This window comes from Hippopotamus amphibius, chromosome 13 (genome assembly GCF_030028045.1).
Source record: "Hippopotamus amphibius kiboko isolate mHipAmp2 chromosome 13, mHipAmp2.hap2, whole genome shotgun sequence".
NCBI lineage: Eukaryota > Metazoa > Chordata > Mammalia > Artiodactyla > Hippopotamidae > Hippopotamus > Hippopotamus amphibius.
The window spans coordinates 11,166,825-11,182,456 of NC_080198.1; the positions used below are offsets into that span (position 1 = coordinate 11,166,825).

Here is a 15,632-nt window from a genome sequence, read left to right on the forward strand (position 1 = left end):
GCCAGAGGAGACATCGGTTGAACACCTGGGACATTCAACACAGATGTCAAAAGGGTCACACCTCAGTAGCAGGGCTAGTCTTGCCCTAAAAAAATGCTACTGGACACGTGACCTAACCCTATCCTCTGCTCCTTATCAAATGAGGTCACTGAGTTCTAACCCAAGGCTGCCTCCCATTTCCAGTTCTATGTTAGTATCTTGCATGAAGTGACCTACTCCGTTCATCCCTTCCTTCTGGAACACAGGTCATCCCGTCAGCACCAACTCAGACGCTAGCTCCCTCAGAAAGTCTTCCTTAATCCATCACCCTCTCTCATCTGCACCTCCAGAGGACTGGGAATGTGCCTCTCATCACCTTCCCCATTCGGTGTCTTTCCACCCTATCACCAATGTGCAGTCACCTACGTATCATGTTGGGGTAGGCACTTGATGACACATTGTTGTGATAGATAAGGGAAAGAAAAAAAGAAAAGGAAGAGATGATCCAATGACCCAGAGAAAGAAATTTCCAGTTTCAGTTAGGAGTTAGCTCCGAAGTAGCTGTTATTTTCCTCCACCGGAACATCCAGCATCCTTCCAATACGGCCTGATGTGCTTGTTTCTCTAAATCACCCCAACCCATTTTTGGAACGAGGAGGGTTTAAGTATCTCGATGCGACGTATTCCTATAAACGCAGAAGTCCTTTCCCCCTGCCTGCCCCACCCCATCCCTTACCTCCACCTCCCACAGGGCTTTTGAACTAGTGGCAGATGTGGCTGACTGCCGGCCGGTAGTCCTCAGGAAGACATGCTGCTTCTTCCTGTGTTCGTCGCAGGTGAGAAACTTCTCCTGCTCGGCGTGGAAGAGCCTCACCACGTCACCCTAACAGTCAACACACAGAGGAATGAAGGAGAATGCATTTAAAAGGAGCACTAAAGAGGAGCCTGTCAAGTATCAGACTTACCCCCTTCAAAATGTCATCTTTGTTGTCACTCCATTTCATGAAAAGGACTATTTTCCAGCTTGTATTGCAGTTGACGGAATTGACCTAGAAAACAAAGTATTTGTTTCACATACCCCTCAACAACTGTGTCTTCCTGCCCCCAAAATGCCGTGTTTCTGCCCAACACGCCAGGCTGTGCTTCAGCCCTCCAAACCTAAAGACTGACACCATTAAGATCACAGAACCTGCAAATTCGACTGGCCCTGTTAGAAGTCTTCAGTAATAACTAGCTCATTTGTACCAGTCAGTATGTTCGCTCCAACTGTGGCTAACAGAGCCAAGCTTCCTGCCCTCCTGGAATGGTATCTTCTTTTTTTCCCCAAGTCTCTTGTTCTATGGCCAAAAAGTAAAGGCCCAATGAAAACAAGTATGTATAAAATGGGATGAGCTACAAAAGGCAAAAAAAAAAAAAAAAGTCCAACGTATACCATTTTAAAACGTTAATGATACAGCCATTGTTTGTACATTACATACATGCCACGCACTGGGCTAACATTCACTAATACATTTAGCCCTCAGCAATATCCTAAAAAACAGCAATAAGCATCATGCCCAATTCAGAGGTGGGAAAACTGACGCCCAGGGAGACTGAGTAATGAACCTACAGTCACAGAGGTAGGGAAGAGCAGATTGGGGATTTGAATCCATATCTATCTGACTCCAAAGCTTGTGTTCTCCACCATTAGGCAAACATTTATGTCACAATCAAGTTACTGTCCTTGTGTCCAATAACTGCCAATTAAGTAGACGTATTGCCAAAAGCAAGATATCACTCTTGCAGGGCTGCTGATGGCCAGCAGTGCCCCCTTCTTAGGAATTAGCCACAGGCACTCCCTTTAGGGAGACCAGTTAGAAAATGGTGCCCTTCTGGCCAAAAAAATTTGGTAAAGAGGGACCTTTTCTTATTTAAGAAATTAGAACATAATCTCCCTGGGATACAAAGCTTAGCAAACTGAGCCCTGAGGTGACTATCAGTCCCTACCCACTGAACAGGCTTGCACAACCTCATGTGGCAGGCCTGGTTTTGGGTCTCAGTTTTGCTCACCTGCAGAATGGGTACACTGCCCTGAGTCACTACTCAAGTCACTGTTAGCACACACATGCTGCACGCCAGGAAGGCCTGCTCCTGCAGCATCTCATCACGTGAGTTCCCTTACCTCATTGCAGCCTGGGTTATCCACCAGCTGATGGCTGCTGGCGTGTAAGGGCTGGCCAGCGTTCACAGGGTTCAGAACAACCTTGTCACCTATGACCACCTGGAAAGGAAAGGACCAATAGAGAATTTCACAAAACAGGTCAGGACTGCAGACTGACCAGCGGCCAGCTCTGGGAGGAGCTGTAAGAGCCTGCATGGAAGAAGGCCCAGCTTCTAGCAGGCAGAATAATACAGCACAAACGCACCATTAACTCAGCTCAATATTCTGTAATAACCCAAATGGGAAAAGAACGTGAAAAAGGATGGATGTCTGTATGGCTATAACTAAATCACCTTGCTATATACCTGTAACTACTGCATCATTGTTAATCAACTATACTCTAATTTAAAATAGAATTAAAAACTATATAAAGAATGGAATTTCAAAAAAAATAAAAAATTTTAGAAACCCAATGCCTGACCCTGCCCAGGAAGGGGTGATGTTTACAAGCCTAAGGGTAAATTTCTGCCCACAGCTGTCACTGATTATTCAAAGGTGATTTCAAAGTCGGTACAAGAGCAGGAAGAAAAAATCGCTATGTTCATTAGCTTTAGTTAAGGCGCTTGTACAAACAGGCTCTAAATTTTGGCAGTAGGAGCAGAATATTGTCTGAAGTAAGTCTTTATCTTTGAAAGAATAAAGCTATAAATTTATATTTCTAAAGCAATGACTTTTATACTTTTTTTGAAAAGTCGTATTACGTATGACTCAGTCATACATGCAGTCACACAGACTTACGTGGCTGTATGTGTATATGTATGTATGTGTATATACACATATGCATGTATATGTATAGATATAGACATCTCTATTTATCAAAAACAAAAGTTACCCCCCAATCTTATCCCCATTATGTTTAACTCAGCTTGACACTGTCTGTTCCACCACCTTCTCAAATGAGAGTCCCAAGCGACTAAACTGATCTCTTGGCCCACGAGTGGATGAATACCTGTGCTTTGAAAAGCACTGTTCTACAAGTATTCAAGTCCATCTTACTTTCTTAACGAAGGCACAGCTAAACAGATGAGCTTAAAGGACAGGAACGCAAAGGACCTGCTAAAAATGAAGTTCAGGACACAGCATCCTTGTCCTTTATTATGGGAATGGAAGGAAGAAGAACGGAAAGGATGGCTTCCTAAGATGTAAAACCCATCTCTTCTCAGTCTGATACAGCTGGGCGACACACGCAACTAAATTTTCTGTAACTCCCAATGAATATAAGTTCCACATGTCAAAAAACCCAACCCTTCAGGTGAACCCTAAACTCTGCTGGACTTGCTCTTCTACCCCCAGCTGATGATCACTGAGTCCCGAACACCAGCCGCGGGGGGGCGGGGGGAGGGATGCTCCAGCACTGCATGCTTCAGCTGTACCGTATATACTCTAATACACACACAAACGTATAGATTAAAATGTGTTTAAACCACCCAAAGCTTGTATACGTAAATATTAAAAAAAAAAAAGTCAAAATTCAGTTTCAGGTGAAGGCGAGTTGAGCTTTTTGACAAGATTTCCCACTGTTTAATTACATATTTCTTTTTGGTAGAAAACAACTATTTCAGAATCTTAACAAGGCTGGAAGTACAGCAGATAGCATTTAAACATCTTCACTGTTACGTATGTGCCCACATAATGACTTACTAAGGTAGCTAACAGATATCAAAACTGTACTAAGTCACCCTGGAAAGAATTTCTAGGGCTTTATAACTTAATGAACCCTCAGGAGAGAGGCAGCTCAGGACCACGCGCAGTCACTGAAATGGAACGAAGAGCCTGCAGAGTTATCGAGCAAAGAAAAACTGAGGATAATCCTAAAAATCCACTCTCCTTCCCTGATCTACTTCTTTTCGATCCTTCTGTCCTAACTTTATTTCCTAAATAGAGAAGCATTTCTTTCCCACTGCTCATCTAGAAGGACAGGGACACTCCCCAGGACATTCATATAGGAAAGCTGCTTTCGTGGCAAAGTTACTGAAGTAATGGGCTGCTCATATGATTTTTTCAGAAGCCCAGTAGGAAAAAACAGAGCTACTGTATTTAGGTCACACTGCTCTCCAAATCTCCCTGTTTCCCAAACACTGGTTTCCACAGTGATTGCCTCCCCCTCATACAGGATAAGCCTTTGGCTCCAGCTTCACACTTCTCCTAGCCGCCTCCAGCACACAGCTATGGCTGGAGGCCTGGCACGGGGCACGCCCTGGGCTGGGAGTGTGCACTTACACTGTCTCCGATGGATCGCAGCTTGTAGAATGGCTGAATGTAAAACCAGGACCCCTCGTTGCCAGCCTCGTCCAGCGTCACTCTCATGGCATTCTTCTCCAGCAGAGCTGGAAGCCTCTTATTCACTGTTAGGTATTTATTACTTTTCAAATGCAAGAGCTGCAAACCACCAAGAGAATAAGGTGAGTGTCAGCACGTCTCCGAATCTCTACCCCCTCTCTCTCCGTCACATAAAATATATATCAAACATTCCTCCCACCACCGAGCCGCCTGTGAAGTTAGAGAACCACAGGAGTGCCTAAAGCAGGGAACGATTAGAAAAGAAGGAAGAGCAAAGGGAGCAGAAGTAGAAGGAAGAGGAGAAGAAGAAATTTTTTTTTTCCCCAACATAGCCCTGGACAGGATGGATGTCGCTCAGGTCAAGTGCACCATCAGCTGGGAACAGCACTCTGCAATTGGTTAGCAGGAAGGGGTCTAACCCCAGGTAAAGGGACTCAAGAACGGCAGTCTGAATACACCCTGATACAAGCTGGAGCTAAGGAAGGGCACTTTTGAACAAGAGGAACAGTTCAATTTAATAAGTGACCCCGTTAGGGGGCTGTCAATTCATTTGGAAAAAAACATGGCTGCTATGGACTTCGACCTTGAATTTCTAAGCACTCTACTCTTAATTCTTGGGTAACAGTGACATGAAGGGGATGGAAAGACTGAAGATCTAAATGGGAAATGTCTCATAGTAAGTCTAGACCAGGAAGAGTTGACCAAGGCTTCCCAACTCGACAATCCGTAACAGAAGATGGAAGGGATTGTAAAAGACTGTCCAATCCCTGGAGAAATGGTAAGACTAGCATGGGACACCACGGCCAACTGCCAGCATCTCCCTTTTCAGGTTAACAGATACCGTTTCTAGAACACTCCTAGGAGGCCCGCAAATCTTCCCTCAGGGTTACTGGAAGAAGGGGCGTAACCTGTCTGATCCGTGAGCCCCTGACATCACCTGGCCACAATTCACAAGCCGAAGGCAATGCCTTCCCAAGCCTTCGTTGTGACTCTGAGGAGTGGCCCCTGGTCCTCCACGCACCTGTCCAGATGCTGGACTTAGTGGGTTTAGAACCTGACATTACGTTCAGGTGGATCTCAAGATCCAGGCTGGGAAAATAATAAATGGTAGGTAATAAGTATTCGGAGCACACTCTGTGACAGGAACCTCTCAGTCATCCTAGGCAGCAGATACCATTATTATTCCCATTTTGCTAGTGAGCCACCTGAGGCACGGTGAGAATTCTTGCCCAATACCTAACAGGAAAAAAAGCGGGAAGGAACTCCTTTGTCATTTGTAAAGTTAATACTAGCATTAGTAAGAGAGGAGTTTGGGATTAACACATACACACTACAATGTATAAAACAGATAAACAACAAGGACCTACTGTATAGCACAGGGAACTATATTCAATATCTTGTAATAACCTATAATGGAAAAAATCTGAAAAAGAATAGATATATATACATACATATAACTGAATCACTTTGCTGTATACCTGAAACTAACACATTATAAGTTAACTATACAATGGTTTAAAAAATTATACAGTGGTTTAAAAAACAAAAAAAGCACCACATTTGGCACTGGACTTCTTTACACACTGTTTTCTGCAAGGATAGACCCAGGTGGGTTTTTTTTTTTTTTTTTTTAGCAAAACCTGTTACAGCTGTTTCTTTAATTGTGTTTTATCCTGTCAAATTTAAAGGTACAAGAGATAAACAAGTAAACTTCACAACCCATGAGGTAAGACATGAGACCTATCATCAAATATTCTACCTAAAGGTACAGAATAGCTCTTATCACTTCTGGCGACCAGCTCTTGAACCACCTTTTGCCAAATATGAAGAACTTTCAAGCAAAATAAGTTAGGCAAAACCTCAACAGCCAGGCTCCTCTTCAGATACAGAGCTTCCCATCTAAAAAATGTGGACAGATTTTAAATTATCAGCTACAGAGGAGAGAAGTAGACTCTCGCACTGAGAAAGAATCAACTAAAAGCCCGAGAGTCCAGCCCACATGAGAAGACACGCTAGACCTTTTGCAATAAACTGGCTGTCTTCACGGAGTCCTATGTGTCCAAATCAGGTTTCATGTGTTTGTTTTTCCTTTCACTCTTTGTAACGCTTCAGTTTCAGCTCCATGACAGAAGAGTGGCTTCGACCTACCTGGATCACGTTGCCATACTGGATCACGGTCCCCAGCAGTTTCCTGTTTTCTGTCTCATTCTGCTTCTTTTCCAAGTCTGCAGCATGCTGTACATGGAGGAGGAAGATTGGTCACAGAGGGAAACAATGGGTTACATTTCTCTACCACAAATGCAAAATCATTGTAGCCAGTCCATAACAAGAAGCACAGAAATAAGCAAATACCTAAGTACACCCTGAGGCTACCTAAGTGCAATGACCAAGGGGTTCAAGAATGCATTCCACTATGCCTTTCTTTGATGGACTTTCTGGGTTTTCAAAAATATATTCTTACACTACCAAATGTAAAATAGATACCTAGTGGGAAGCTGCTGCATAACACAGGGAGATCAACGCCATGATGGGTGATGACTTAGAGGGGTGAGATAAGGAAGGTGGGAAGGAGTCACGGGAGGGAGGGGATATGGGGATACATGTATAAATACAGCTGATTCACTTTGGTGTATCTCAAAAACTGGCACAACAGTGTAAAGCAATTATATTCCAATAAAGAGCTTTAAAAAATGTATTCTTTTTTTAAGGAATTCATGGACACCTGCTTAGGGTAAGACTAAGTCGAAAGCTTATATATTTTTAAAGAAAATAGGGTAGGGTTGGAAGGGAATGTGCATAGCCCTTTTATGATTTATAAAGGCCTTCTTTATAGCTTTGAAACAAAATAAAATAGGCTTTAAATACTGGTTTTGTGACCTGGAATGTGTTATTTAACATCTGTAATCCTCAGTTTCCTCTTTTGCAAAATGAAAATAAAAATAGGACCCTCACCTTGCAGAAATCACATAGCGCAGTACCTCATCACTGCAGCATTCATGGAGTGTTAGTTATTATTGTGACACACCAATTATAATTTATTTAATTTTCATGGCAGTTTGACTTCCCTGAGGATATCATCATCCCAATTTAATAAAAAGGAAACAGACTCAGAGATTAAAGAGTTTGGTCGACACTGCATAGCTAGTTGAATGAAGGTACAAAACAGGTCTGTTATACTATTTTCTCTACTACTGTGTAGATTTGAAATTTTGCTTAATAACATCACTTTTCAAAAATTACACAACAAGTACGAGAATCCTCATACCCATATTTGGGTTAACTTCAAATTTATACAACTACAAATGAGGCTGGAGATATTACTAGCCCAACTTTGGCAGGCTAGGAAACGCAGTAAAGCTGAATAGTGGGTTCCCACAACAGCCTGCCAAGGCCCCCAACCTGCTCAGTCACTTTTCCTTAGTTTACCTGTGCAACTCTGCAAGCACTGTTAGCGTATTATAACCACGCTCAAGGGGAACTACTTTCATCCTAGGCAACTCAACTGCTGTTCCAACCCCTATCTGACAACTCCAGACTAAGTAAAACAAAAGTAAAATTACAGAGAGGAAATACAGTATTTAATCTGATGTGTGATAAAAGCGTGATGATGACCAATGATGTACTTCAGAATCGTTTCCAGTGTTCTCTTCCTAGAATCTCCCCTTGCCTTGACGCAAGATGCTACCAGATGCCAGTGGGTTAATGGGCTTCTTTCCCAGGTAACACATCCATATTTCCATAGGACCCTTCTGGACTTAGTCTTGGTTCCACCACAGACGAGCTTTATCATCTTGACCAAGTCATTTAATCTCACCAAGCCTCACTCAGTATTTTCATCCACAAAATGAGGACAATACAAACCTTTTTCTCTCTCTAATCGTGGAGATTAGAGAAAATGCATACCAGACACAAACAGGCATTCAATAAATTTTAACCATTATTGCTATATACATGTTTCTGTAACTAAGAAATGTTTTAATGATGAGAATTTCAAAAAGTGAACAAGGTTGTCTAGGTGAAGAATATTTCCATTTCCTTTGAATTCAGCATCTGCTTTACCTCTACCTGGAGTGTAGGTATTTTTAGGAAGGCACATCTTTTGAGAAAAATAAGCTGCACCAAACAATCCTAACCCAAAAAGAAATCTCATCATAGGAGGGTAAAGCTCTGCCTACGTTCATGTAGATGACTGCAAATTTGCCACATGGGTCTCCACCCTTTAAAACAATGGTCTATTCAGGGGCCTCCCTCTTTCTCTTTGGGAATTAGTTACTGGCCTGCTATTCTCAGTTACGAAAAGGTAACATCCACTGGGTTCAAGAGACATCCAGAAATAATACCAGCACAGACACCATGGCAATCCTTGGCATCCAAATTGCCCTGGGCACAGCTCTCCCCCGCTCCCTCTTCCCCTCCATCAACACTTTCCCTCCCTTCCCCCAACCTCCATTCTCCCTATTTTCATGCCTGAGCTATACCCTCTCCATGTAGCTCTACTGTATCCACAGGTTCTGCAGGTAGTTTTCAAAAAACAAAAAACACTGGACTGAATCTACTTGGAAGGCAGGCTTATACTTTGGAGAGAACCATTTATTCTTTCTGCTAAGCAGTTTTCAGCTAACAAGGACGTGAAAGTTGAGAAAGAAAAAAATGTCAGAGAGAGAAAAATCAGTGAATTTGGTATAATAAAATAACACTTTCCAACACAGAAATACAATTTTTCTCTGCTCAAAACATCACACGGAAAGAACACCACCTTTAGAAAATTATAAAGTACTGTTTCTTGGACTTAAATGATATAAGCGTTCCTGTTTAAGAGGGGAAAGTCTCATGGACGTTCCTCTTACTCTCAAGAATTTCCAGTGGCTTCAATCTAAGAAATATTAATCTAAAATACTAAGGTCCTATCTATGCTCAGACTAAATATACAAGTAGTAATCCAATGGTCACTGGCATATCTAAAAGAAAATATCGGATTAGTCACCAAGAAGGCACATATTTCATATTTAAGACTAATTAAACACCAGCAGCTCTAAAGATTAATGGGCATTTGTCTAAAAATATACGAAAGGTAAAATTGGAACAGAAAATACACAACTGGAGAATAAATATCTAAGAATATAAAATATCACATCTGAAACTCCGTTAAAAAGTTTAATGATGAGCAAGTCTACATATAACTACTGAATAAACATTGCAGGCATTAAGCTTATGGGCCAGTCTAAGAATTCACTTTTCCTATACGGGCTCTTTGTTTAAGGAGAAAACTCTCTAATTCACTTCACCTTTCACGAAGTGCATAAATATATAAATGTATTCGAGCTCACACATCAGTCTTTAGATAACTCCACCAGTTTTATTTGATAAATTTGTTCCCTTCCCCCAGTTTTACTGTTATAACAGACATATAATTTGGCTTTCAGAAAAAAAAATCCATCATGATTTTTAATTCAGCGGGTGAGGCAAAAGATTGATAGAAAGAAAGTAAAACTAACACAACACTGTAAATCAACTATACTCCAATAAAAATTAATTGTAAAAAATAAATTTTAAAAAAAAGGAAGTACGGTACAGACTAGACCTGGGCCCACTGATCAAGGCTGCTTTTACCCTTGAAAAAAATGTGATCTGGTCTATTAAATCCCTCAAGTATATTCTAAAGAGGAACCCACACTGTAAGACGGTGAATTTGTAAAACCTTTCTGAATAATCATCCAGCAATACCTACCGAAAAGTTTTTCAATGGGCATAACTTGGATTTAGCAATCCCGTTTCTAGGAGTTTCTCTAATAGAAGATATTTGGCACGTGCACGAGGCCATTACCACCATTTTATTTTTCACAATGGCAAAAACTGTCAGGATCCTGAACAGCCCCCGCCGGGACTGGCTCTCTAAAACCACAGACTGCTGGACCACAGAGTAATCAAGTAGCCATTAAAAATACAGAGCTACCTATTTATTCATGACACATTAAGTGGGAGAAAAGGTAGGTGAAAGAAAGGGAAGTGAAATGGCCTGTCCTCATTAATACTTTAAAATACAGAGATAAAGGAATAAAGTAGGGGATGGGGGACCAGGGCACACGCCAAGATTATCTTTGAGGATTAAGATTTAGAGATGATATCATTTCTTTTCTTTTTCTTACTCATGTATAGTTTGGAACTCTCTTCCTACAATAAGCACATGTCATTTCTTCAGAGACATCTTCATCCTATCTCTGTGGCAAGAAGCCTGGATTTTTAAAAAGCCATCCTAAATGTGCTACCTTTTCAATGTTTAAAAATCCCAATAATTTAAGTACCTGTTGCTCTTTTCCCTTACATAGTGGGCTGAGGACAGTTCTCAATTCCTAAGAGAGAAATCACACTCTATGCTACTGTCTCTACCACCATGATTCACCATGGATATTCCCTAAGCAACATCAAGGTCAACCCCACCACAGTCACCTGTTATTTTATTTCAGAAATAGAGAAATCATTATTAAATTACTACAGAGATGTCACTAGAACAGTGGGGAAAAGTTATTTATTTAAGGTCAACAAGCTCTGATTTACATAACAGAAACGTCAAATTAAAAACAAGCAAGGCAGGACTCAGGCTGCAAATGACAATAAAGACTTGTCACTCCTCGTGTTCTTCCTAGCTTGTCAAAGCTACACCCTAACATAATGAAAGAAAGAGCCAAAACCATTTCTCAGAACCAAAACAAGACAGGTGCTGTTTCAAGGTAACAGGTAAAAACGCTGTCAGGAAATGGCAGTCAAGGCCCTTAGAAGAAATTATGTGATTTGTGCGTGGGGAAAGCTCATTCTGCCAAGAGTCCTGGGAATTCATGACCAGGGGAGTTGGAATCCAGTTATTCTTTCAGAAGGAACAGACACACACAGCAACCAGCCACTAGATGTCATTGTCCTTCAGAGAGCTGGTGGCATGTTGCATATCCTAGTCAAAAGGAAGTCAAGTGGTCTAGACAACTAATTCCTTAAATGGCATTAATTTAAAATAATCTGACCTTTGATTGGGGTGCTCCACAGTAGTCGGCAAAAATAAAAATGAAAACCCACTGGAGACTGGTCATCCGTCCCCAAAGGCAAGAGGCTGCCCAAAATACAACATCTTAATGACGGCACTAGAACACGTGGGTGACTTTCAGACACTAGGGGGGAAGAAAAGGTCCAGCCAAGCAGGAAAGCAGGAACTGCAGAAAGTTAACAGCCAAGACCTGCAAGTCACGTCAGTAATCCTGAATCAGGGGGCAGTGCTGGTTTCCTTTGAAAATTTATTTAAAGCAAAAAGAGCACGAAAGAGAAAATTCATTATTTATTTTAGTAAGGAGTTCAACGTTCTCGGTCATCTTTAGGATCGCCTTTTTCAACTGTGTGGTGTTTTTCATGGCTCATTTGCGGGAAGGACCGTGAAAAGGAACTGCTGATGAAACAACACACACACCACAGGCTGCAAACGGGTGGCCAAAGAACACCTTCCTGCCTGAGCCATTCCTGAGTTGATGTTGAGCCTATGTTTTAAACTGTAATGGAATTAGCTGCCAACATTTTTTAAAAATTGAGAGATGACACATCAAAGCTTGGATTTTTAGCTTCTCTTAAAGAAGCAGATGAGACTGCAGCTCTAGGCCCACCCTCCCACGCAGCAACGGCAGAGAAGCAAAGCTGCCCCCAGACCCGCACACAGGCACTTGCCAATTAGCAATCCAGCCCACCAAGGCCCCTTTGTTCCAACTGGCTTCCTGCTTGGCCACGAGGAATCTGAAGTTACAACCCCTGCTATAAAAAGCGTAGGAAAATCACAGCAAGATATCTTTTTTCACCCACCTCCTAGAGTAATGCAAATAAAAACAAAAATAAACAAGTGGGACCTAATGAAACTTAAAAGCTTTTGCACAGAAAAGGAAGCTATAAACAAGACAAAAAGACAACCCACAGAATGGGAGAAAATATTTGCAAACGAATCAACAAATGATTAATCTCCAAAATAGATAAACAATTCATGCAGCTCAATATCAAAAAAATAAACAACCCAATCAAAAACTGGGCAGAAGACCTAAATAGGCATTTCTCCAAAGAAGACATACGGATGGCCAAGAGGCACATGAAAAGCTGCTCAACATCACTCATTATTAGAGAAATGCAAATCAAAACTACAATGAGATATCACCTCACACTGGTTAGAATGGGCATCATCAGAAAATCTACAAACAATAAATGCTGGAGAGGGAGTGGAGAAAAGGGAACCCTCTTGCACTGTTGGGAATGCAAATTGATACAGCCACTATGGAGAACAGCATGGAGGTTCCTTAAAAAACTAAAAATGGAATTACCATATGACCCATCAATCCCACTACTGGGCATATACACAGAGAAAATGATAATTCAAAAAGACACATGCATCCTAATGTTCACTGGAGCCCTATTTACAATAGCCAGGTCATGGAAGCAACCTGAATGTCCATCAACAGACAAATGGATAAAGAAGATGTGGTACATATATACAATGGAATATTACTCAGCCATAAAAAGGAATGAAATTGGGTCATTTGTACACATGGATGGACCTAGAGACTGTCATAAAGAGTGAAGTAAGCCAGAAAGAAAAAAACAAATATAGTATATTAACACATATATATGCGGAATCGAGAAAAATCGTACAGATCAACTGGTTTGCAAGGCAGAAATAGAGACAGGTGTAGAGAACAAACATAAGGACACCAAGGGGAGAAGGGGGGGATTAGAAAGGGGAGTTAGACGGGGGATGAACTGGGAGATTGGGATTGCCATATATACACTACTAATAAAAAATACCAAATTGTACACTTTAAATACATGCAGGTTTTTCGTATGTCAATTATATCTCAATAAAATTGTTTAAAAAAATGTAGAAGAAGAAAGGGTTTGAGATGGACTAAGAAGATCTCATTGCACAGAATCATTTTCAGCCAAGAAAAGGGGCTGCAGGACTATTAAAGAAAGCCACTCCTTCCACCAAGATAACTCCACAGGAATACGTGCTAAGTAGCTCTCCCAGGAGACATGCAGAATTGAGCAGCCTATCCTACCCATTTGACTAGATTCCCATGCTCCCAGTACAGACTGTGGGGGCATCCTGGATCGTCACAATGACTGGGGGAGGAGAAGATCACCACTGATACTCCATGGACAAGAGCCAGGGACACCAGATGCCCTGAAACGCATAGCACAATCCTATTCAAAGAAGAAGCCTTGTTCCTCCCATACAATTTGGTATTCCGGTGGACAGTCACATGGGTTAAAAAGCTGCATGCAATTTCTGAGCCAAGCCTCTAACTCCACTTTACACATGAACACAAAGTACGGTTCTGCATGGTTTAATTAATACTATTATTAATGCATTTTCGAAAAATGTGAGTGTTACTAAAGAGAAGAGTGTATTTTGCATTCTTCATAACATTACCAAGAGCAGCTGACCATTTTGGGAAATCACATTATGGAAAACATGCTTTTTGGGTCACCAGTGCTAGAGACCTACGTCAGCCATAGTCTTTGGCTGCCTCACTACTGGGGTTTATATTAGCACTTACTTCCTTTCTTTTCCTCTCCTTCATTTCACGATTTTAATGGCAAAAACTAGAGTTAGGTACAAACATTTATTTCCTTATGTTCTCTAGAGTGACTGTGCCTGAGCATTAACTTAATAATGTATACAATTATAAAATTTATTATTTTCCTTTTATTTTGCCTTTATAATTCAGTTTCAAAACACTGGTATCTTGGGAGATTATGTTATTTATAAATTTTATTTCCTGTTCATACAGTTATATAATATTTGCTATTCAGAAGGAGCCATGGGTCTGCTTAGGTTGAGAATATCTGCCCTAAAACCATTAAAATAATGATGCAGTCCTGGAAGCCTTCAAAGCAATCTCTTTGTTTCTGTTGGTTTTGTTTTGTTTTTTTCTCCTACCCTCGCACTCCCACAGATGCCTCACTCTGAGGCTTGTCACCTCCTCTTCCTCCAGGAAGCCCTCCCTGACTACCACATCACCAACCCTGATTCACAAAAGTGGATATGGGTGCCCCTTCTAGATGCTCCCACAGCCTCGGTGGTTTGCCCTAGAATACTCCTTGCCACAGCTGTACCTCTTTACACTTAATTAGCTATTATACTCCCAGAGGGTTAAGACACTGTCACAGTTTTATCACCGTCCCCTAGCATGGTGCTCACTCATTTATTCAAGAACTATTTCTTGAGCGTCTACTATGTGCCAGACACTATTACAAGGCACTGGGGATACAGTGGTGAACAAGACAGACTCCACTCCTCATCTTGTGGGCTTGTCATTCTAATGAGTGACATGATAATTAAGGGAACTGTTAAATATAATCGCAGACTATCATCAGCTGAAAAAGATACAAACAGGGTGCTATGATGGAGTAAAGCAAGCAAGACACGGCTTCGATAAGGAGGTGGGGAGAGACATCGCTGAGATGACTCAAACTGAGAGACGCAGGAGGAAGAGGTCTTAGCTTAGGCAAAGTCGGGACAAAGTGCAAGCACTAAGGTCGTGAGACTAAGAGTCTGCGGTGCTCAAAAAAATAAAATGAAAGGAAATAGAGTGCGTCTGGCTGGAGCATAGTGAGTACAGTTCGGAAGCCTCAGAGGAGAAGCAGGGGCCAGCAGGCATGAAGTCTGCATTCCGTTTTAAGGGCAACGTGTGCTCGTGTGTCCTCGCCCTGGAGGATCCGCTCACGGAGGTGAGGGACCGGGTCTTCTCTTCATGCCTGGAGCCCCTCACTCCTAACACAGCATGTGCCGAATAAAGGAGCCCTACGTATGAGCCCTACCTTGTGACTCTGCCATTTATTAGTCACAGACAGAGCAAGCACGAGCCCCACGTGCTCACGGATACCCTACCATCCTCAACTATCATCACTAAGTCCCGGGAAAGAGCTTTTTATTTTAAATTCAGTAAGTAAATATTTGAGTGCCGACCACATGTTGTAGGCAAGAGGGATGCAGCAATGAGCAAATCTGACACAAATTTCTGCCCTTGAGTCCTTTACATGTTAGTGGGGGTAGACAGCCGATCAATAAATTAGAAAGATCATGATAAGTGACGTGGAGAAAAATAAAGCACAACACGTGGATGGGGATGGACTGCAATTTCAATAATACTAT

The 15,632-nt window shown here is 41.6% G+C and overlaps 1 protein-coding gene across 1 annotated transcript in view; it reads right to left on the reverse strand.

The window, feature by feature from the left end:
• Nucleotides 1-15,632, reverse strand: part of ITPR1 (inositol 1,4,5-trisphosphate receptor type 1) — a 314,399-nt gene that overhangs the window by 185,495 nt on the left and 113,272 nt on the right. Inside the window, exons 6-10 of the mRNA XM_057706415.1 lie at nt 6,608-6,694; nt 4,400-4,558; nt 2,141-2,239; nt 945-1,028; nt 716-862 (exon numbers count right to left, since the gene is read on the reverse strand). Coding sequence (XP_057562398.1) covers nt 716-862; nt 945-1,028; nt 2,141-2,239; nt 4,400-4,558; nt 6,608-6,694 — 576 coding nt within the window. The remainder of the gene's footprint in view (nt 1-715; nt 863-944; nt 1,029-2,140; nt 2,240-4,399; nt 4,559-6,607; nt 6,695-15,632) is intronic.